General features: G+C 45.6%; 1 protein-coding gene across 8 annotated transcripts; it reads right to left on the bottom strand.

The window, feature by feature from the left end:
• Positions 1 to 7,502: 7,502 nt before the first annotated feature.
• Positions 7,503 to 23,461, bottom strand: CDC42 (cell division cycle 42). Of its 8 annotated transcripts, none has more exons than XM_015882399.3 (6): positions 23,410 to 23,461; positions 18,729 to 18,870; positions 16,489 to 16,561; positions 14,645 to 14,754; positions 14,328 to 14,525; positions 7,503 to 10,402 (listed from the first exon to the last, which is right to left on the bottom strand). In XM_015882399.3, the coding sequence occupies exons 2-6, from the start codon at positions 18,831 to 18,833 to the stop codon at positions 10,313 to 10,315; spliced, it is 576 nt and encodes a 191-aa protein (XP_015737885.1). In that variant the 5' UTR covers positions 18,834 to 18,870; positions 23,410 to 23,461; the 3' UTR covers positions 7,503 to 10,312. The 8 variants fall into 8 exon arrangements, with proteins under 8 accessions (XP_015737885.1, XP_015737884.1, XP_085365029.1 ...); XM_015882398.2 differs by having other exon boundaries at positions 7,503 to 8,950; XM_085508903.1 differs by having other exon boundaries at positions 7,503 to 8,950; positions 23,233 to 23,434.
• Between the last annotated feature and the right edge of the window lie 120 nt (positions 23,462 to 23,581).

Here is a 23,581-nt window from a genome sequence, read left to right as displayed (position 1 = left end):
GGCTCTAGAACAGTGCTGGAGTCTAAAAAGGGAAAGAAAAAAACTCACAAACCATAACAGTACCAAATCCCAACCTCTGGGAAAGCTCTGACAAGCTGGTGCTGCTTCAGCCCCACCGAGGGCCACATCTCCAGCCACTAATTGCTGGCACTTCCCTGGTCAGGGCAGCAGCAGGTGCCTCAGTGTGTAAGGGAGGACTCGGCTCGAGAGAACAAGGGATAAAACTGGGCAATGGGGAAGAATAGAGAGTAAAGCTGTGTGGGGAAGATGGAAAGAAAACAATCAGATACATGGCAGGCAGAAGGAATGGGTTAAAAATACAACAGAGAAGAAGAATGGGGTCAGAATATATGGGGAAGGCAAAGAGGAAACCAAGAGATGGGAGAAGACTGCCAGTAGGAAATCAGAGCCTCCCTCTCCCTTCATCACCTCTGGATTCCCAGGGATGACCTATGAGAGCACAGGGCTCGTGTGGGACATACTGGAACAGGGACACACTCTTTAGAACATCAGGCTGGTCTTAAACTGCTCCTTTTCAGGTCATCAGAGCTTGCTCAGCAGTCTGTAAGAAACAGGGATAAGCATTCACAGAGGAGAAGGGAGAACTTTGCACACCCTACAGCCCCACAGCTGACCCAGACATGAGCCCTGGGATCTTCCCTGTGAGCTCTGCTGATGTCAGGGCCAGGCTCACACCATCCCCATCAAACCTCACTGCCTCAAGTCCCTTTTCAGCCTTACCCACAGCTCCAGCAGCAGCGCCGCCACCACCCTGCACTCAGCAGAAACACAAGCAAGCAAGAAACCTCTGTCCCAGATGCTGGTCTGTGTCCCTGCAATAAACACAGAAGAATGACAGCATTGTGGCTGACAGGATGGTGAGGAGAGTTGGAAAGGCCCCCAGGACCCATGGGCCAAAAAGCAGTAAGAAACCACATTATTTCATGCAGCTGATTCCATCCCCTTGTGTTCTCCTGCTGCAAAGTAGGTGACAAATGACCATCGTTGTTATTCAAGCTCATACCAAATCAGGGTGATCAGTATTTGTCAAATAAAGGAAGAGGAAAAAAATACATCGTGCAAAGCATTTCGAAGTTTATTTTAACAGGGCTTTAAAAATCAGTCAGTGCCAGGTTCATAAGCACCTCTTGGGACAATTGGCTTTGCTTTGCCATAAGAGACTTCTTTTTCTTCATCTTTATTTCCCCCTTAACTGAAAGGAAATAAAGCCTGCTGCCTCTGGGAGCACATCAGTATGGATGCCAGCCCCAGCAGAGGCCAAGTACTAAGCAGCAAATGCCAAATCCCTGCCTGGGGATGGAAAGCAACGTATCAGCTGCTTGATCCTGCAGCAACAGGGCTGCCTCATCCTGCACCAGCTCCCCAGATGCTGGTTAGAATCTCAGTGCTCTCAGAAAAGGGAGGTTCACAGAAGCCCTTTGAAAGCTTCACACCTGCTGGGAAATCTGATCCATATCTCCCTTAGGGGTCAGGCATTTTCAAAGCGCATGTGGACAGCAACCCAGATCTGTTTGCCTCAGATGAACACCCAGATTTCCTGTGCTGACTAAATGAGGTAGTATTTTCTCAGCCACTGGCACACACCAGCTCTTCCTCTTGCAGGAAAGCATCCAAAATTCCAATGACCAAAATCCATGCTCAAGCACTAAGGCATCAGAAAACACATCTCTTACTATAGGTCATCTGGTTCCAGGCAAGAATCCTGCTACAACACGAGTTCTGATTCCTACAGTAACCACATAAAAATACTGCTCATCTCTGCCATAGCAGAGGCAGCTTTAGCTTTATCATCCTCAGAAGAGGTTGCTGAGCTTGCCTCTCTACCCTCAAAAACACTTCAAGTGTTCCCCATCCATAGATCCTGCCTAGGTCAACTCCAGAGCCCCACTGAATGGGTGCAGAGAAACACAGAGCAATGAAAAAGGCTTTTTGCTTGTGCCCCATAGCTAGAAAGCTGCAATTGCAATGCTCTGGTTAGACTGAAAGAAACCCTACAATGCAAGGGACGCTGACACCATGCAGGACAAAGTTCAGAGAGCTGCACGCTGCAGGCATGCAACTGGAGCAGCTTTATTTGCATGATTGCACACATACTCCTGTCCCTCTCTACCATGGGAGAAGACATGGGACCCCCAGGGCACACAAGGAAGAGGGGACACAGCCCAGGGAGCAGATGTGGGATCTCTCCCATGACTGAAATGGGCTGGAGACTTGGGAAAGCATCACCCCCATCCTTGCAGCAATGATAGGAGCACCAGCTTTGAGGGCTCCCAAATGAAGCTGCCATGGAACCACAGCACTGCCTGCCAGAGAGCACAGCTGGCAGCTCCATCACACACATAGTTAGCAGAGTGGATCTCACCTTGAGGATGCAACAGGTATGACAAGACAAGTGAAGGAAGGAGCTGGTCGTGCTTGCCAGCCATGAGTGAGATAAATGAAAGGCTCCTTGAAGGTCAACACAGTCACTTACCTTGCTGAAAGACATCAGTTCTCAAGCCACACATGAAGGTTCTCCTTACAATCTCACTTGGTGTTTGTTGTACCTGTGTCAGCCCCACTCCATGTCCATGGCAGCATTTACATTGAACCACCTCTCACATTGCACTGACTCATGATTTCAAGAAGGTTCACAGCCCAGAATTGGGACAGGCAGGTGAAAGACCAGGCAAACAACTCTTCTGGAAGTCATCAAGAAGACCATCCTTTGTGGAGCTCTGGGAGGCAAGCTTGAAGCGTTGGCATCTCCAAAATATTCAGGAAGGATCAAAAGGCTGCAAATTTCTCCTGGGTAAGTTCCTCCTTTCTGTAACCACACAGCTGGGAGCAAAGGGAAGTTGCATCTCTTTGAAAGACAACACACCCTAAGCTCTAGGTGTTGTGTTTAATTCAAGACAGAGTAGCCTGCCTGTGGCCAGCAGAGCCCACCTTTCCAGGGCTGTACATCTGATAAAGTAACCCTTCTGTGTGTGTGTGTGACAAAAATCCCTTCCATCATACAATTACATATAACTCCAGTTGCTGACATCCTACACAGTGCTGGCAGATCATTCTGGACCTGTACAGAAACCTCTTATTATCCAGGAAAAAGCAATCCGTTTCAGTGACTGCACCAGCAGCAATTCTTGGGACTCCTCTACTAGAGGGTGCCTCCAGATGTCATCTGTCTTCACACAGTCTATTCCCCTGTAACTGCTGCAAGGAAAATCCCACCCCCAGACACCCCAATAAGGAAGCCCACCTCTAAGCAAAGCCCAGGAGGTGCTGCTGGAAGCCCTTCACCCCACATCTCCTTCCTACACCTCACCCAGCCACCCCCACATGGAACACTGAGCTCTGTGTCCCTTCAGCTGCTCTGTTTGGCCCCACATCAGGCTCTACCAACAACCCATACAACCCAGGAGCACTGCAGGCCATGCAGGAGGGATGCCCACCACATCCCACTCTGTCAGCTGCTGCAGGCAGAGCTCAAACCCAGAAGCTGCTGGGCCTGATGCAGGCAGCACTAGGCCCAACAAGTGGCTGACATCTTCTCATAGGCTGATCTTTCACTTCGTACAGACCAAAACCACCAGAGGGCAGCTTGGAATGTAACTATTTGTGGGCTGGCCACATTAAATCCCTCACTTCCTAGCACTGAAACCTTACCTGCCCAGCTACTACTCCAAAGTAACTCAAAACACATCCCCCTACACACCAACACCTCATCATTTTGCTACCTCTACTTCTGGATTCTCCTTTAGAGTTTTTTAATCAATACTTTCCTCTTACGTGCTTGATCCCCTTTAACAGGACCATGTTTCCCTTACAGGAAAGCATCCAGGCACCCAAGCAGGGGCTCAGATCAGGCACTGAAGAAGAGCATCAGTGAGAAATGCTTCTCCAAGGGAGCAGAGAATGGGTGGGAAGGGAAAGCAAAGCAGCACACCTCCCCAGCACAGGACCCCAGACGCATCCCCACGTGACACATCCGCACAGCGAGAAGCTCATTAGTACAAGTTAAGGCAACAGGAAGGCTGGGTCAGGGGCAATGCTGACACAACAGCTCTCTCAATTCCCACTCACGGGCTGTTTTGAAAAGGAGGCAGCTGCTACCAGCTGCAAAATGAGACCTAGATGGTGGCCAAGTAACAGGACATCGCTGTCTCTTGGGGATGTGCCAAAAATCAGTCTGCTTTTAGCTGTGTGTATGGGAGCAAACGGCAGAGACACGAGGAGCAGACTTGCCAAGTGAAACCATACCCAACAGTAACAGCATGCGTTACTGGGGCCCTACAGTCAACTCCAGTCAGGTCCCATAGACACAAACCCCATAAGCTACTAGAGAGAGGACTATACCCAATTCAAATGTGCAGGAGACATGAGCTTTCTCTTTTCTTCTGCCTTTTTCTCTGTGGGACCATGAGGGCTGTGTCACCTGGAAGAAATAATGCTGAGCTGCATGAGGACAGGGAGAGGCACATTCATAAACCATAAGCCTAACACAAACCCAAGCAGTACACTGCAAGAACACTCAGGGATGAGAAATAGAGCACATCACATACAAGCAGCTTGGAGATTAGCTTAGACCTAACCACCAAGGTTCCTGCAGCTTGTGTGCTTCTCTTTCCTTACACAATCCAATACCCTTGTTTTAGTAAAGGCTACGTTTAAGCATAATGCACAGCACTGATAGCAAGAATAAGCACATTAATGGGAAAGAGAGGAAAGACAGAATGAAAGGATATGCCTGAGTAAATTAACATCTTCCTTGGAAAGCAGAACTCAGTTTGTACCCCATCCATCCCCCAGAAGCTTAAGAAAATAGTCTGGCTGCATCTAGAGCAACAACCTTCACAACAAGGACATCTCTAATGATGAAAGACCCCCCTACAGCTAAGCTGCCAGAGCAACAGGGACACCTGTAGGAGAAAACCCGTCACCAGTTTGACATGATCTTAGCATCAGCCTGACTTACAACAGCTGTGCAGGTGATCCCTGTACCAAGAGCTACAGAAACAGCAGGGTTACTTTAGATCAGCTTATATACAGGGGAATTTCCATCCATTGACTGAATCAGCAAGGAAAGGACAGAGCATAAGGGTGAACTCAAGTTATCTCCTGTTAGGGAACACAACCATTTCCATACAGCTCTCTTCCCAACAGTTACCAACCCTAGAATACAAACTCCTGTTTTGGCTTTCAGATGCAATCATGTCCCTCAGCAAAGGGCAGGACTTTTCTCCAGGTTATATATTGCCCATTGGTTGATACAGCCTTCACTTCTGTTAACAGGACAGCAGAAAAACAAACTGATTTATGCCATCTGGCACCACAGCACATGTTTACAAGACAGAGCTGACCCACTCAGACTTTGTGTGTGCTCCCACGTCCCTCCTATGCTTCTACTTCTCATATCTCCTTCCTCGCAGTGATTTTGGCATCAGTCTGACCATGTAAAATAAACAAGTGGAGTCCACTAATTCAGTAGGAAAAATATCCTGCAGGGTGTTACATGTCTGTGCAATTAGTGACTGTATTCATTGCTTGGTACGGCCAAACAGAGCTGATGGTGTGGGAGCACGCAGCTGAGGCAGCCATGATTGCAGATGCAGAAGATGCAGAGCCACACATCTGGGGTCACCAACAGAAACAAGAGCTCTGTTCACAACCTGCTTTTACACAAAACTCAGCGTTAGGAATTAAGAGATTCTCATGAATTCACACAAGAGACAATGGAAAAAAACAAAGCTCACTAACCTATTCCTCATGCAAGAAAAAAAAGGTCATTTAATAGCATAGTTACACAACTGCAAGGTTTCATTAAGAGACTGCTGTGCACCCCAATCATTGGAACTGAGCCATTAAAATGAGAACCTGCTCTTCAGTGTTCATTCAGCATTCAGTGCTTAGAGAAGACTTAATACAGTTCTCAAGTGCCTTCCCTGAAGGCTTGTGGCCCTTTACAAGGGACACTCTGAATGCAGGGAGCACTTAGTTGAACAGCCTGCATGTACTTACCTGTCTACTGAGCTGCTATGGGAACCAGCAGATAAGCCCTACTGCAAAAGCAATAACACGCTGCTCACACTGTGTACTGGTTCGCCACGCCAGTATCAGTGTAAACTCCAAGTATTCCTCACCGTGTTCAAGATCTTGGCTTTCAAAGCTGCTAGCTGAAAATGAGGATCCCAAAAGCAGTACATGAGTAGTATTTCCTCACCACCGCTTTTGCCATAGCCTTCAGAATGCCTTCAGGTAGGTCGTCACCAAGGAACCATCAGAAGCAGCTCACAGAAGCTGGCCATGCAGAGCAACCTGACTTGGAAGGGATCTCACTGCCGAGCTCAAGAGGGAGAACAGTATGAGACAACTCACAGGCTACGCTCTTTGTGCTTCTCCAGCCAGTTCTTCCTCACATTGTCCTCCCTCTGGACTGGCACACAGAACTATCAGCCAGTCCTGCAAAGCTAACAACACAGAAAGGAGGTTTTCCCACCACCTACTGCCTTAAGGGCTGTCTCCAGAGCAGAGTTTAACCTCGTGACACACTTCCAGAAAGCACAGGCTTTTTGGTTAACCAAACGGACCTGGATGAAAGGACTGGCACAGATCACTGCCAGAAAATACTTGCAGAAGACTCTGCTACAGGCAACTTCTGTGCAAGTTTGCATCCAAGACAGAAGAGGCTTGGCAGAGTAAGTCTGCTACTTGAAACCCAAAGTCATAGAGGATTCTCCCTTCATTTCAGAGGAAATCCCCTGCTTAATTTGCAGTCCTTTGGTCACCAGTGGCTGCTGACTTTAGACACGAACTAGGTTCAGCAAGGAGAAGAGCAGGAGCCCATTTGAGCCTGCTGCTTCCAACTGCAAGCCAGATATATACAGCCAGGTACTCCCACAGCAAGTGAAAATCAAAGTGCAAAGCAGAACAGTAGCACTAATTGCTGGAAAGTTACAAGTTCGCCTTTTACATTGAGCTTTTAGATTCCAGTACTCACAAGTCAGTTCCTTAAAATAAAAATGACCTTTAATGAAGCCCTTTGGAACGTGTTTTAGTAATTAACACAAGTTAAACAGTGACACTGCAAGACCTCCTTTCTCTTCAAAGTGCACCTACAGGCATAATAGATGCTGTGCATGTTGGAGCAGGAGGTAAGCATCACATCGCTTGCTCCTGCCTGAATGTTTAATCTGCCCATGAACAGGATGTTAGAGACTAGAAACATCCCAAAGCCTACTTTTAATATTTGTGATCATGTACATCACCCCCCTCAGTTAAGAACCAGTCTCCCCTTCAGATTTTGGTATGATGGCAGTGACTATGTCACAAATCACAGCAACCTCAACAGAATTTAGGCCTGCAGTGTAGATAGATCTTACAGAATTAGGTATTAAGGATAGGCCCACATTAACTTGCAAGCTCACCAAGGATAAAAGCCATGTGTTTTCAAGTCCCTCACACTTGAGAAAGACTAGAGAAATAACTACCCTCAGGCAGGCTTGTGAAGATATTTTATGTTTAATACATCTGAAAAGAATGCATATACAAAGAACTTAGACATGAAAAAGCATTGGTTCAACACTAATGAGTTGACAAGATATTGGAGTTGGGAAGATGGAGAAGATTCCCTAAGTCTTTTCCCTAAAAGAAAAAATTTAACTTGCAAGCCAAAACGTGTTGTTTGGTAAAGTCCCTACGAATACTGCTGTCTATGTAACGATCCTGCACACAATCCTTGTTGGTCTGGAACCCATCTTACAGCTTCAAGGTTACTTAAAATGCAGAAAAAGGGGATTTTCCTCAACTGGTCCCTGTATGGTGCCATGCTGAACACTAGGAAGCCCTCCCCACAGTTCCTTCCTACTGACAGGTCTTTCAACTTCTCCTCAAAGGACACCAAACCTTCATAGGGAGATGCACCACCAGGGCCAGCTCTCATTCCAATGCACGCCAGTTTCTTTCAGTGCATCCAAACAGCAGTGGATATGCTGGTCACTGGAAGCATTTCTCAAATAAGAAAGAACTGGCAGAAAGATGGGCTTGTTAAAAGCCAACTGAACCAGGTGGGCATGCTTTAAAAGGTGCAGTTATTTCTTCATGACGTGACCAAAAGCTCATGAAGAGACTGAGTTATTTTCCAAGTCTGATGGTGCATCCAGGGAAAAGGATTCTTCTGTTCATACAACTTCATAACTTAGAGGACAGGGCAGAAATTTATGACTTGCACAGTGGGAAACCAGGGGGGGGGGGGAAGAGATAGAGTTACAAGGCAACTTCAGAGGAGATGCAGATACATTTTCTACACTCCTCCTTAGAGGAGCACCAGCTTGGGACATCTTACTTTCCTGTATTTGTCTTTAGTATGAAAGGCTGTTCACACACAGGACACAGGCTGCTGGCTGGCTGCAGAACAGCCCTAGGAGTCCTTGAAACCAGAACTAAATCTTGCCAGACTGGCAGAAGGGGCAAGGCTTCAGTAAAACAGCCCTAGAATTAGTCTGTTACAGAAGAAGTCATGCCAAGCATGCCTGGATTTTAAACAAAAAAACAAATTAGAAACAGTAAACAAAATAAAAAACTAGTACTGATCAGTGTTCTCCGATACTACGTAATTACTCAAAATTAACTAGTTTAACTGAATTGAGGGGACACTGGGGAATAAACACTAACATTCTCATCTCACACAGGGATCGTGTGTGGGGGAGATGGGAGTGCAGGGTATTTGTCATTATTGCAAAAAACAAAAAAAAAAAAAAAAAAAACAAATTTTAAAATTTGTATCTTTAGTTTGATTTAAACATTGCTTTTTAGTATGACATCAAACACCAGCTTTGCAGAAGGGGCTGTGGAGGGACGTTCATAGCAGCACACACCTGCGAGTCTTCTTCGGCTCCGGAGGCTCCAGGGCAGCCAATATCGCCTCATCAAATACATTCTTTAGGCCTTTCTGAAAAGGGGCAAAGAGAGAAAGGGGCAGTCTCATTTTTGAGTTCAAACAAACAAAAGCAAAGAGAGTCGGGTGGCAGACAAACCCCTCCAGTGAGGGATCCCAGCCTGACACCTAGACCCCCCCACATCTCCTTTGCCCAGCTGCACTGCTGCAGCCAGCAGTTCCTTGGCAGAGCATCTGATTTGCGCAGTGCTTAGAAAATAGACCAGTACACTCCACAAGAAGCAAACACACGTACTGAAGTCATTTCCTTAAGGCAGGTTTTTATGATTAGTTGGGCAGTGACACATCTGACATGCTAACAACAAAGCAGGAAGTGCTGCATTCGAATGGAATTGCTCTATTGGAGCACAGCAGGGCATTCACCTGCGTGTCGAGGGGAGAAGAGGAGACAAGGCAAGCATGCAATGATCAAACTGGTCCAGGACACGCTCAGGGCAGGATTCTGGCCCTACACACCCCATGGTTAGAAGCAGGCAGGTAGAGCCCAGAAGCTGTGCATGGTATCAGAGTTGAAATGGGAGGAGTACAAAGCAGGTAGGCTACACAGGTGTTAAACTGAAGCCAGGAAGAGCAAATCAGAATAAAGCTTCATCAGACATTTATACAAACAACCGCAGTTTTTAATTTCAAAGTTTGAAGAAACTACAATTGACGTTTTTCTCCTTAAAACAATAAAAATCAGAAGCGTAAGAGGCAGCTTTACATCTTACAGTAACAGGCTTTAAGAATCTATTACTGAAATGTTCTATTGTGTTAGTGAAAGCAAGAGAGTTTTAACAGTTCATAAAGCAGTAGCAAATACATTGATATTTCCTTCCCAAGGACTTACAAATACTCCACTACAGCACAGACAGCCAAAGCAATTGCAACAAAAACATCTCACTGCACAAAGGAGAACCAGAAATTCCTTCACATTACAGCATCACTTGCAGATCACCGTTCCATGTACTTTTGTCATGCAATTACATTTAACAAGAGTCACAAGTAGAAATTGAAAACACGCAACGCTTCTTCCAGCTGGATTCAGGAAGATCAAACACGTCTTATTCTTTCAAGCTTTTTTCTTTTAGAGTAATGATGTAACCAGATCCTTTCCCCCAACAGCCTGAATTATAAAGCTACCCACATCTGGCAACCCAAGCAGCAGAGAGTTAAGCGAGTCCAGTTCACGTTCCATGGTCACAATGTTTTACTAAAGATCTTAAGTACTGTTATCAGTCCAAAGAGCTAATACAGAGGTTGCTCTAAAATGGTAAGCAGGCAACAGCTTTCAATAGAGGTGGCTTTATTCGTTTTTAACCAGGTTTCTACAGTAGTGGGACAGAGGAAGCAGCAGCAAGAGGGGAAGGAGAAAGTTTAGAATATACAGCACTTCCTTTTGGGCTGAGTTTCCGGAGGCTCGAGGGCAGCTAGGATAGCCTCATCAAACACATTCTTCAGACCTCTCTACAAGACAGAGGGGAGGAGAAAAAACAGCAGCCAGGTTAGAGGATTAGAGAAAAACAAGCAGATACAAAGAGCATTCAGGATAGAGCAGGCTGAATTCACACAGGCAGTAACGAGATTTACTTTGCAAAAATACAAAGTAGATCCCAGGAAGAAATCTCCTTTAGACAACAAAAAAGAGACAGACAGAACATGTGACAGGCCACCAAGTTAAACACAAACACCCAAAAGGGCAGAGGCACAGACATAACAGTAGTTGGCAAAGCCATCTCAGGAAGGAGCTGCTCAAAAGTCATGTTTTCCCCTAAGTGCTGGAAATGCACTTGGTGAGATTACAGGGGAACAAACACATGGGAGAGCTGCGTGCCCCACTGAATGCACCTCCTTTGGCTGTGACCCACTGTAAGTGGTCATGGCAGATGCATGGACTTACTGCTCCCATCTACCAGATCAGAGCAAAGGCTCCACATCGTTCTGCTTTGTGAATTCAGCCCTGAATAACTGAAGAAGTCCAGACAGCAGGGAAAACACAATCTGGGATTGAAGCCATACCTCTCTAGTAAGCCACTGTCATCTTCAGATGCTGGCTAATCAGTCACATAAAAAGTGATGCAATACCTTACCTAACAGGCAGCTATGGGAACGATGCGTTTCAGTTATTCAGTTAGTTATTAAAGCAAGTATAACCATTCAAGTCAAACAGATACTGTGTTAGGACTGGAATAACTGAGATCCAGCACCACACAAGCAGTCAGAGCTCTAAGAGGTCTGCAGGGATTACAGCAGAGCATAAAACATGCCTTGCAGTTGCTGTAAGCACAAGAGCACCACGGTACATCAGCACTCCCACACAGCTCTGCCAAGTTACACGAGAACACCAGAAGTGAAACCTGGCTCAGTTTATGCTAACTGGACTCGCCTAAATCTACTGTCACCAGTGAAACCTTTGTAACTCCTGACGAACTGCTTTATGTCAGCCAAAGAAGAACGGAAAAGCTTCAATTACTTCCTGCAAAGCATTTGTAGAGTCTGTAAATCTTTAAACATCATTCAAACAAGAGGTTAGTCCAGATACATCCCTTTCAGAAGGTCTTTTACTGGAGCACTTATACAGGAGGTCTCTAAGACAATTCCACCTGGAAGCATTTACGTCCAAGTTGCATGCAAGGTTATTAATTTACTCTTATCAAGAATATGGACAATTCTGTACATTTTTTCAGCATGTTTTAAGAGTTGCAACCTGTACTCAAAAAATCTTAGAGAGTTCAAATCGATAATGCCAAAATGCAGCCTGAATATTAGATTCTCTCTCTCTGAGGATAAGGCTGTAGTATAGACCCAATTATGTAACAGAAAACCCAAATACCACTCTTGGACTCCTCCTTTGCTTTCTTAATACAGAAAAAAGGGATAAACAACAACAAAAACAAAGGGTAAAATGATAGTGAGAACTGGATTGGAGATAGAAGCCTGAATGACAGAAGAGCAGGCACATGAAAGGAGCTGCATTGGGTCTGACTGGCCCACAGGCCTCGATGCTCTAAGAGCAGCCAGCACTGCTCTGGGCTGCACCAGAGAGCCAGCTGGGCTCAGGCTTCTTTTATCCCCACTTCCTCATGGGGAATTTAAGGCTCCTCACAAATCTGGTTTCGTTAAAAGCATCAGCTGTGCTCGAGCCTCGCATCAGCAAAAAGGAACAACATTCACAGTGCTCCCTTGTGCTCAGTAGCTGCATAGAGCTACAGGAAGCTACTCGGAGACTTAAGGATGACAGGAGCAACAACCGGCTTTATTTGCAAGTCCATCACCCTGCCCTAATAGGGAAGTGTTATCTACTTCTGACAGTATTTGGGTATTAATTTTGTAGGAAAAAGGCTGAAGGCATCAGTACTGACCTACTGCAGTGCCTTCATCACTAAAAAAGCACTATACCTAAAGAAAAAATGTTGGGGAGGGAGGGAAGGCAGAGTTCACTATTTATCACTGCAGAATCATCCAGACTCATAATGGTGCAGATACTCTGCCTCTACATAACAGGGTCAAACTCAGTCTCTTAGGGTCCATGTACTGTGTTCAGAACATCTGACTGTTCCATACAGACAAGTGAAATCATAAAACCTGGGGGGGAACAAAAAAAAGGCTAAAAAACACTAGCTCCATAATTGTATGATTATTTGCTACTGTTGTGCAGTCATCTGCAAGTTAGTGGGAAGGCAGAAAACCCCAGACAGCTGAGATGGACTGTGTAGATGGACGCCAAGGTAAAGAGATAACTGGAATTACCCAGCTGAACCCAGCTTCACTTGAAAGCCAGCTGCCCTCTGTGCTCAGCAAGCCACCAGCTACATCACTGCTGGAAACTCCAAACATCTCTTTGCAGAACATCTACATTTCTGTTTGGCAGCTACTACCAACAGGCTGAGTAAGAGAGTGTTTTGCAGGGAAGGTCAATGAATGACAAGTGAAGGAACAAGAATAGAGCAGAAGTAAATACTGGCTAATCTTCCAGGTGAGAAAACTTCAGAATCCTCCTACCAGATTATTCCCAACCTCTGAGAACACTACTGAGTATACAGCCACTAGAGAGCTCTGGAGGAAATTCAGGCTGAGCTTCCAAGTGCATAAAGCTGTTCTCTGCAACTGATACACTTAATTGATCTGGAAATTAAAAGAACAGATAAACACTGAAGCTGTTACATCAGCTCTTCGAATAATTTCAAGTGTTTCCATGTGATTTGAATAGATTGAACCAGGCAAATTTAAAGATACAGGAAAAAAAAAGAGTAAAAAATCCTGGTACCCATTTCACAAACAAGTAGGTTACAGCATAGCCAGCAATAACATTCAGGTTGTGCAACTGCCATCATCTAAAGCAGGATGCCTTGTCACAACACTACCAGGGCAGCGTCCCACACATTTCCCTCAGAAGGCTGTTTTCAGTTAAAAAAAGCTGTTTTCAGTTAAAAAAAATTCCATCAGGATGCCAAATGGAAAAGCCACTGTGCAACCTGGGCAGAAGGTGAAAGGGAAGCAGAACCTTTAGCAACAAAGCTCTGTGCTCAAGATACTGCAGATCAGTGCAACAAAATGACAAAGAGTGAAGAATTTGACACTGCGCACCTCTCGTATACATCAAGTAGGTACTAATCCTTCACAGAGGTGCATTAAATAATCTGTTAAGAGTTGCAATATATTGTGCAGGAGTGGACACAAGATTATGTTTCCCAGGCATCCAAAGACAAGGTAGATCCCAGCTGCCAGCCAACACTTACCACCCTCCCCACCTTAAGAGGAAAGGATTGCCAGGTTTTGGTGCCTCAAGTCAGCAATTTCAGATGTTTTTAAACTCATTTTCACTCATCAGTTCACAGCATAGCCCCATTTATATCTGAAGAGCTATATGATTAGGATTTTCTGTTTCAACGGCACTTCCATCTTAAGGCGCACAAAGGAAGCAGATCACCATAGACTAGGTAGGGAGAAGAGAAAGAAGCTCTCAATTAGGAAAGCTTCTATTCATAGAAGGAAAAAAAAAACTTACTTCACTGAGACAGAAACCGAGATCTGTTGTTGTTTTTTTTTCCTGTGACTGCTCTCTTCAGTTGTGAGCTGTATTCTAACCCACTTATTGTCCGTAACATGCCGCCTAAGTTTTAGATAACTACTTTGCTCCAACACAAAAGCAAACCCAGCAAGCAAATCTTCCACCTCCCCTCTCCACTTGTGCCTGATCTTCACAGGCCAATTTGCTTTGTACCACTGCCAGCTACTCGTGCCTGAGAACAACAGGACAGAGAAAGCTACTGTGTCAACAGCAGAAATGGAGCTCATTTCACATTCACTCCAAGCTGTTTTTCCCCTGTAACAGAAAAAAATATATATATGGAATACAAACAAGCAGAAATGGTCAAAGACCAACTCTTACCTGCGTAAGCGCAGAGCACTCCACATATTTAACAGCCTTCAGATCCCGGGCCAGTTTTTCAGCTGTCTCTGGAGTTATGGGCTTCTGCTTGTTCTTGGCAAGCTTCTCAATTGTTGAGGGATCATCTCTTAGATCAATTTGGGTCCCAACAAGCAGGAAAGGAGTCTTTGGACAATGGTGAGTAATTTCAGGTACCCACTAAGGAAAGAAGATACAGTATTTATTACTGACCACCTAGTCAACTTTAACACTTTAGATACTACTAAAATCACAGCAGCAGCTCCTTCTCAGGAGGACACAGGCAGAGTTGAACCAACCTTTTCTTTCACATTTTCAAATGAAGAAGGAGATACCACTGAAAAACAGACCAGAAATACATCTGTCTGTGGATAGCTGAGGGGTCGTAATCTATCATAATCTTCCTGACCTAGAAGGGGAGAAAATGAACACAGTATTAGAGGCAGACAGCAAAATATTGCCTTTTCCAGGTTGTCAGAATACACATTCCAGCACAAAAGCATTATTGTGAGCAGTTCTAACTCTTACGCAAATACACATGCCCTGAATCCAAACATTCAGGGAGCCTAGTATTCAGATATAGAATTCATTCAGTTGCTATGTAACAACAAGCTGCTTAAAGTCACAAGAGAGAAGGAAAGGTCAGCAGTGTGCCCTAATAAATTCTTTTTAGGTCAAGCAGCCTCAGACTGCAGAATGTAAATCTGGCTATAAGTCAGGTCTTCTGCATCTACTCTATCCATAAAATATATTTTGTCATCAAACTTCAGTAACACACAAAAACTAAAGTTCCAGAAGCAGTTTTGCTCCCTAGGAGGTCCCAAATCACACTTGAAAACATTTCAGGATGTGTTCTTTGAACAGTAAGAGAAGAATGCTGCTGTTACAGGTGTGGTAGTAATAAGACTACCTAACAGCCATCCCCTAAAAATACACACAGTCACAGGGCAGGCTGTGCTTCAATGGAAGCCAAGCCATTCCCTCTGGGTCTGCACATCAGACAGCAGCAGTCCCTGCAGCACAGCACTCACAGTGACCCACTAAACTCAGCAGCAGCCCATTTTTATACCTTCTCAATTCAGTACACTCTTCTTCGAAAGCAACGAAGTGGAGCTTCCATTTAAGGAGCTACTCCATGAGATGGCGACCAGCTCAGAAACGTGTGTTCAAAAAACACTCAGATTTCAACTGAGTCTCTTGTTTGTCATACAGGAGAAAGACCTCAGAGACCTTAAAGGAGCTGAGCACACCTGGGACATCTCAGTGGAAGATCTGTAGTTTGAAGATGGAGACCTCAACAGCTTGTGACTGCTACTGCACAAACAGGGGAGCTAAGCAACTTGTTGCAATTGAAAGTATACCCCAAACGCTGTCTTCACAGCAGAAAGTTCTTACAATACATCAGTCATTAATATGTGTTTTATCCATTTAAGTTCTGTAGCTTGCACTAGAAGCTTCTGTTTAGTAAAAAGATGGGTGACCTTCATTGCAGCAGCACTTTAATTTCAGACGCTTGGCTCCATAAGGAAAGCTCTTATTTTCCCCAAGTATATCAAGCTATATGCACTAAATCATTTGGCTTCTTCTCCACAGCGCTTCCTATCCGAGAACTAAGGAGTTTGCATGAACATACAAACCAAACTTGTGAGAACAATGTGAAGAATAATTAAAGCCACAGCATTTAACTGTAGCACAAGATCGCACCAGTAATTAATAAAACACTAACAATGCATCTGTAACAATACAGCTGGGAAGAGTTACAATAACTTCTACTAAGGCAATTTTAGGCAACGCTTTACCAGCCAAGTTCTCAGATAAAACAACTCAAACAATAGTTTGCAATGTCAGAAGCTGCGTACAGCTCTGGTATTATTACATGCTGGGGACAGGACAAGTCCTGGGTGAGCTCCAACCCATTCTTGTTAAGTTCTCATGCTTGCTAATAAACACAGATAAATGTGTAATCACTGGACATTACCCCAGCCACGAGATCAAATACAGACTAATGACAATGAACAAAGCCTGCAGACTCTTCCCTTTCACTGAAGAACCAACTTTTGGTGGATCAGGTTTAACTTTATGTTCAACACCACTTCAGCTAAACCCAGGGCAGTTGCAACGACATGATCACTCAGTTTCTTACCTGCAGTATCAAAGAGGCCTAGAGTGTAAGGCTCTCCTCCAATCATCACCGTTACAGCATAGTTATCAAAAACCTGTTCGGGAAAGAAACACATTTAAGAGCTATGTCAATATGCCATCTTTCAACCATCACACTACTTACCATGTTGAACCCCCTCCGATTTGTACAACAGTCATCTCAACAGGACAGAATCCATCAAGCTTCCTGCACTGTCACTGAGGCTGTTAACAGGACGATTCCATTTGTGATAGGGATGCGAGAGTTACTTTCACACTTCTAAAGTAAAGGCACACCAGATACACTGCTGCATCTAATACCATAAAAGCCACTGAACAAAACACTTGTAACATCTCTTGCCTATAACTGAGAAGATCAAGCCACCAGCACCTGCGTAGCAGCTGGCACAACCGTCCTGCCCACAAGGTCACAAGCACACACTGCATCAAGTGTTTCACCCAACAACTTGTTTACAACACAGCTGATCACATGCTCCTACCCAAAGCCTTTTCCTTCTAAACCTGCAACTCATTAAGGAGTATTCTGCTGGAGGTCAACACCAATTCCAACGACTATTTCATCTTCAGAACCAGAAAAGGACGTTTCAGAAGCTACATTCATCAAAAGCTTTTCCCACTGGACAAACTGTCCCTGCACATCGTGCTGCACGATTACTGAGACAGCTGACCAACCTGAGCAAGGATATGAAAGCTTCATATCCTTTAACACAACAATCAAGCCTGAGCAGCTTCCATGGCTGAAGTAAATTGCAGCATCAAAGCAGATCTCAGTCAGAAGCTTTTCATAGAAGTGATGGAAGGAGGAACACTGAGAAATGAGCTGTCACACACATATTCAATAAGGCTTCATTACAAGCTTAGGCCCTTGAACAATTTCCACTAAGGACTAAGAGTAGAAAGACAGCACCTCAAAGCTGAACTCTGATGGGTTCAGATCCATCTCCTCTCCAGCCAGCTCTCCTGGTTAAAGCAATACCTGACACTACACTGATTTTTCCAACTCGTCACAACCCACTGACTGAGAAGGAAGTCACACACCCCCAGAACCATCAGCTAGAATTGGAAGTTTCCCTCTCAAACAGTTACAGCTTAGCCCTCAGGATTTAAGGACTGCAAGAGACTTCAACATTCGCATCCATTACCAGCAGCCCAATCCTTCTGACACACTACCCTGATTTTGCTTTACCACACCCTACTGCGAGCATCCAGCTACAATGTAAGACCTTCAAGGTGTAAAAGAAGGCTGCAGGCATTTCATAGGCACATCCCATATGCAATGAGCACTACCTCAACACTCCAAAGTACAAAGTTCTAGGATCAGAAACTGGTTTGCTCCTCACTGAAGGCCAGGGCACCAATTCTTTGAGATGTCAGAGGATTATTACAAGCTTAAAATCCCAAAGATATTCCTTAATCAGCTCCAGCCCTCTACTATTCCTTCATCTTTACCCGGTGAATAGAGAGTTTAAGTTGTTATTTGCAGCTGCCCCTTAGGAGGATTATCATACTTAGATTTTTACATTTCTTTCTTTTTAAAAGGTGCAGCTAGAATTGAGAAGGTCAGTGGGTCCAGCACTGCAGAAGCCAGGGTTACAAGGCCAGCTCCTCATGACAACCTTGTAAGCACCTCAGATGTAGCACAACCACCATTTCACTCTCAACTGCCCTGAACAGCCAAAAACCCAGAGCAGCAACAGTAGCAACAAGAAGTTTCAGTTCCTACCGATGTCAGACAGCCCTTACAGCAAGAAGCTCAAGCTTCCACATTACAGAACTCACAACTTAATTTCCTTGAGTAGCTTTTCCACACTGCTTATGACCTGGGTTTTACAGATGACATTACCATCTGCAGTACAGCAGACTATATACGTGCATTTTGAAACCTCACAAGTTGAAGACCAAAACATTTTTGAATGCAATGCAGGGTAACTCCACTAGGGATAAGTATAGAAGCTTCAGGCTCACTGCTCAAATTTATGGTCAGGACAAAATGAAAGTGGACATTAAAGACTAGCTTAAACCCCAGCACTGCCAGCTGATAGCAAGGATCAGTAGTAGCAGCATAACAGGCTCAGTAATTACTTTCCCATGGTGCATTAGCCCGTAACAAGCTGAAAGTACAGATATTATGGTGTTCATGCCATATATTTTAGTTAGGAAGGAAACCTCATACCACACAACCCACCATGCCCCAAGAACAACCGGAGCCATTCTCGCACTCACCGTTGGTACGTATTCCGATGGAAATTTATTTGTTGTGTAAGAAATTAAAAGACAGGTTTTACCAACAGCACCATCACCCACGACTACACACTTAATCGTCTGCATAGCTGAAGTCTGCTACAGTATCAGCTCCAACGTGAACCTGAAAGAGAAAAAGGAAAAAAAAAAGAAATTTAGGTTTTTCATTCTCCTTGGATTGCAGTATGTGTCATTAGCGAGCTTCAATTGGAGCCCAAGCCACTAACAGGTTGTACAGGGATCTGACAGGAAGGTATTACTGCACGAAGCAGTTGATGCAATCACTCCATCACACACATCAGAGAACATTCATTTTCATATATGCAAATTATTCCATATATTCCAGATATGACTTCGCATTGCACACCACTGCCAAAGACCAGCTGAGGATGATGTTGGCATGTCAAATCACTTTAAAATACAACATACTTTTAGCCTGATTACCCAGAGCTGGGCAGAAAAGGTCTCTAAAGTCTTTCAGTCTATTTCTAATGCACAAAAACACCCAGCCCTACACGCACTGAAAAATGGAAGTGTGAACTCAGGTCTTGATAGCTGCTAAGTAACATATCTCCCCAGAGATCCTACCAAGGAAATACAGCAGCGTGAGCACTGAAAATAGTTTGCAGGATAAAAATAAGCAGGTACAGACAGAAGCACGCGCTGTTTTTTCAATGGCGAGCTCTGTAATCTTCGTGCTACAGCTGCCACTTAACATGGGCCTTGATCCCCACTCAGAAGTGGCTAAAAGAATAGAGGAGCTCTGCAGAGCACCCAGCTCCAGAGGAATCCATCCAACAAGGTCCTTGTTAGGGAGCCAGGATGTGCTATTCCAGAATCCACTCTCCCATAGGAAAACATGAAGATGCACACATCAGGTTGTGATGTGAAAAATAAACAGCACAGCATTAGATAGGACTGCAGAATAACTCATCCCCAAAGGGAATGCTAATGAAGGGAGGAAAAGTTACAAGGTTTGTTTCACCCTCACAAAGTGCCCATTAAAAGCAAGTCTACATACAGGGCAGCCAGCAGGACTAGATAGTAGTTTTAAATACCAGAGGGAATAGAAGCAAGAGTGGAAAGTCATCCCAGTCTGAGTGCAAGTAAGTAGACTGAGACATGTAATTACGAGCCTTGCAGTTTAGTCTAGAGAAGAAAGCTGATAAAGTCCAGGAATATAATGCAATTTGACTTAGTTCTGCTTAGTATGGCTTTTTTATACCTGAATTCATTTAGTTCTTCAGATCTTTGTATCCTAAATCAAAGGAAAAAAGAAAAAAAAAAGCAAGAAATCCTATAGAGGTGCCTATGGCAGCCTCCCATGTATGGAGCAACCAATGGCAGCCAAAGCCCAATTCCTCACTCTAACAGCAAGCACCTGAGGTGCAGCATCACTGACTGAAGCACTAGTGAGATGCTGTCAATCTCCACCTGCAATCAGTGCTCCCTACTGAAATGAGAGGCACGATCCATCTTGCCTTTACAAGCAGCCTGAACACCATAGAAGCCACAAGTCCTCCAGCTCATTAAGATCCCTTTTATTCTTAACCTACTGATGCCTGTTTTCAGGTTAAAACACGTACCTTCTTCTAAGGCAGAGGAAGCCACACTGTCAAATCTGTCTGCACATCCTGTCAAAGCTTCCTGTCGAGCCACGGCAGCACCACGGCTTCCTCTTCACACAGCACTGAAGCTGCTGCCATTTCATCACCCACCGGCTAACGCAGCTTGCTGCAAGCTGCCAGCTGCCAGCCAACAACCATTTTGTGATGCTCCTCAGCACGCACCACTGACACACAAACCTAAGCTCACCCAGGCTGCTGCAGCAAGAATCACCCAGATCAGGGCTATCAAAGCAATATAATCAGCTACTAAGTGGATTTTCCTCACCAGAGAGGAAAGAAACAGTATTAAATGGAACCATGTGCTCAATACAGGGGCAATAAGAGATCCCAGATGCACACGTCAAGGCTGCCCCTTGACTAAGCCTAGATCAGAAAGTCTCTATAATTTTGAAGTAACTTGTTTTCTGGATGAGCTGCTATGAATTACTAAGGGAGAAGCTCAAGGTGTCACCTCAAAAAGCAGCTCTTAGACTGATATACGCTATGCTTAATGCAACTTAGAACTGACAGCTACCACACTATTCAGCAGGGTTCGTCACAACAAGCTGATAAGTGCAGACATACACAAGATAGGAAGTGAATGCAGCTGAGTGGGAGAATTTTAGAAGCCTGAGCTTAAAGCACTGCCAACATAACACCTTTTAAGTCCTACTACTTAAAAGAAATGAAAGAGTCAACAGCCATTGCACAGCCCTACATTCAAAACAAGCCTGGTCAAGCAGAGCGTGACTCAGTGGGCACAGCACAGCAAGGTTCCCATCTGCTCACTGCTTGGACCTCAAAGCAACCACCTTCACATGGACTCAACAGAAGAAGGCAGAAGTCATTCTATATTAAACCCTGAGAAGCACGGCTGCTTATCCCAGCTCCCCTCCCTATAGCCAGACACATTTAGAAGCACTACAGCTGACACTGGCAGCAGCACAGTGAGCACTTTTGCATAAGGGCAGCCACCCTGTGCACATCTGCTGCAGCACCCAGTGCATGGTTCAGCTGCTGGTGCTCCATGCGTAGGAACTGCCCCAACACTGTCTGCAGGAAGCAGCGTGCTTATCTCAGGCCTATCAATATCACTGCTGATAAAGGGACGATGCTTTGTTGGGAATGATGTTCCAGAAGAGATTTCTCATTGATGCTTTCCACTCCACATTAAAGGAACTTGGATCAGAACCCATGGACACATGCATTCCAGAATAACAAAGTGACAGGAGCCATGGCCAAAGCCTGCAGTGCACTAAGTGTGTAAGCAGAGCTCCTGCTACATACTAGAAACCCACATCGCTTCCTTTTAATGCAACAGCACCTCCATATCTCTATTGGTTTTTCATCAGAAACTGAGTATTAAGTGTGATGATAATTACACCCCCCCTATAATTGCAATTGGAGTAGGCTGACATTCATCATCAAGCCTATGGATGGAGCCAAAGCTGGGCTGGCCACAGCAAGCAAGGACTGAGGGGCTGAAGTGTGCAAGGCTGTAGGTGACTCAAAAGCTGCATCTAAAGACACTTCTGGTACTGCAAGCGTGTTTTATCCTGCAGCTTTTATTCCTCAGCAAGGCTTTAAAATGCTTTGCATCCTTATTACTGCAGCATATAAGCAGTAAACAGACCGAACAAAGAGTCGTTTCACAACTAACAATATTAAACACATTAACATATTGATTCATTCATGCGTTACCTGCTTCGGATGAAGATTTGCCTACACTCCACCCCATCATCTCACTCATTTCCAAGCCAGAACAACACATTTTCCACATATAAACACCTGAATACAAAGCCTTTCTATCTAAACTTGTTCCTGTGCAACAGAGCCAAGCTCCAAGTGCTTTACTGACTTACTCCCATTAGAAACACTAGAAACTTAACCTGGGTTTTAATTACTCCTCTAAAAAAAGGCCATTTGGAGTGCTCCAATGGAACACTTTGAATAAAGCCAGCATCTCTTTCACAGGCTGCCCAGGGAGGCTGTGGATGCCCCGTCCTTGGAAGTGTTCAAGCCCAGGTTGGATGGAGCCCTGGGCAACCTGATCTATGGGGTCTCCTGGGCAACCTGATCTAGTAAATGTGTATGTTTGGTGGCCCTGCCAGGCAGGGGGGGTGGAACTACATGACCCTTGAGGTCCCTTCCAACCCGGGTCATTCTATGATTCTCTTTCTTTATGGTAGAAGTAATACAAACAGATGCAATCACAGACTGAACTACTTTGGCCTGCACGTCTATCACAGCCTCTCATCCAGGCCTTGCCTTCATGGTGCTCAGTCTATATGGTTAGATAGCAGTGCTGGCTCTGCAGCCTGCAGGCAGATGGGGCAGGTACCATCCTTATCTCCCCCAAGCACAGATTCCACACACACCTGGGCCACCACCACCATCAGCTTACAAGAAAAGCTACTATGAAAGGGGCCACACTATATTTCATCTCAGAGAGCTCAAAGATGGAAGAGAAATCCCCCCCCACATCAACCCTCCAAGCACAGCAGCCAACAACCAGCCATATACATCAACGGGACGGCGGATGACCCAGCACCTGGGCGAGACAAAAGCCGGGCAGCGCCTCCCAGCTCTTTATAGGGAGAAGGAGGAGAGGGAAGGGAAGGAAAGGAAACGTTCGGCGGTTCCTAAAGCAAAGCCCACACCCCAACTGCGCCTCGGAACTACTTCAGAGCTGGGCGGCGCTCCCGGAAGAAGCACAGGCCCAACCTGCGGCACCGACCTCCGGCTTCCCCTCCTCCCTTGCGGGGCTCACAACCCGCAGGGCCCAGCGCTCCGTGCCGGGCGGGGGGCAGGACGAGGAGGAGGCCGAGCTGGGCCGCGTAGGCCGCGCTCCCCCCCATACACACACACACAACACACACCTCAGCCCCGCTCTGCGCCAACAGCCCCAACCCAGCGGCGGGGAGGCCCCACACACACACAGCCCGCACCCACACGGTCCCGGTTCTCCGCCCCCGCTGTGTGATGGCGGTACAGAGGCGCAGTGCAGCCCGCACACCCGCCCGCCGCTCCCGCCCCGCTCCGCCGCGGCCGCTCACCTCAGAGTCTCCGCCGGGCGTTGGCGGCTCGCTGCGGGGTCTCCTCGGCTTCAGGCGCAGGGGCACGCTGCGGGTGACGTCATCGCGTAGCGCTGGGAGGGGGGACGCTGCGGGTGACGTCATCGCGTATTGAACGAGAAGGCGGAGCGCGCTTCCGGTTTGCTCAGTCGAG

Source organism: Coturnix japonica, chromosome 9 (assembly GCF_054131305.1).
Source record: "Coturnix japonica strain WE chromosome 9, WE-NBRP24, whole genome shotgun sequence".
Lineage (NCBI taxonomy): Eukaryota > Metazoa > Chordata > Aves > Galliformes > Phasianidae > Coturnix > Coturnix japonica.
This window is presented reverse-complemented; position numbering and strand designations above follow the sequence as displayed.

Excerpts from the sequence above, each read along its gene's own strand:
- CDC42 (XM_015882399.3), bottom strand. The coding sequence starts at position 18,833 with ATGCAGACGATTAAGTGTGTAGTCGTGGGTGATGGTGCTGTTGGTAAA. Across the intron at positions 16,562-18,728 it reads CATCGGAATACGTACCAACG|GTTTTTGATAACTATGCTGT; the intron begins GTGAGTGCGAGA and ends TTTCCCGAACAG. Across the intron at positions 14,526-14,644 it reads TTGAAAATGTGAAAGAAAAG|TGGGTACCTGAAATTACTCA; the intron begins GTTGGTTCAACT and ends TTCTTTCCTTAG.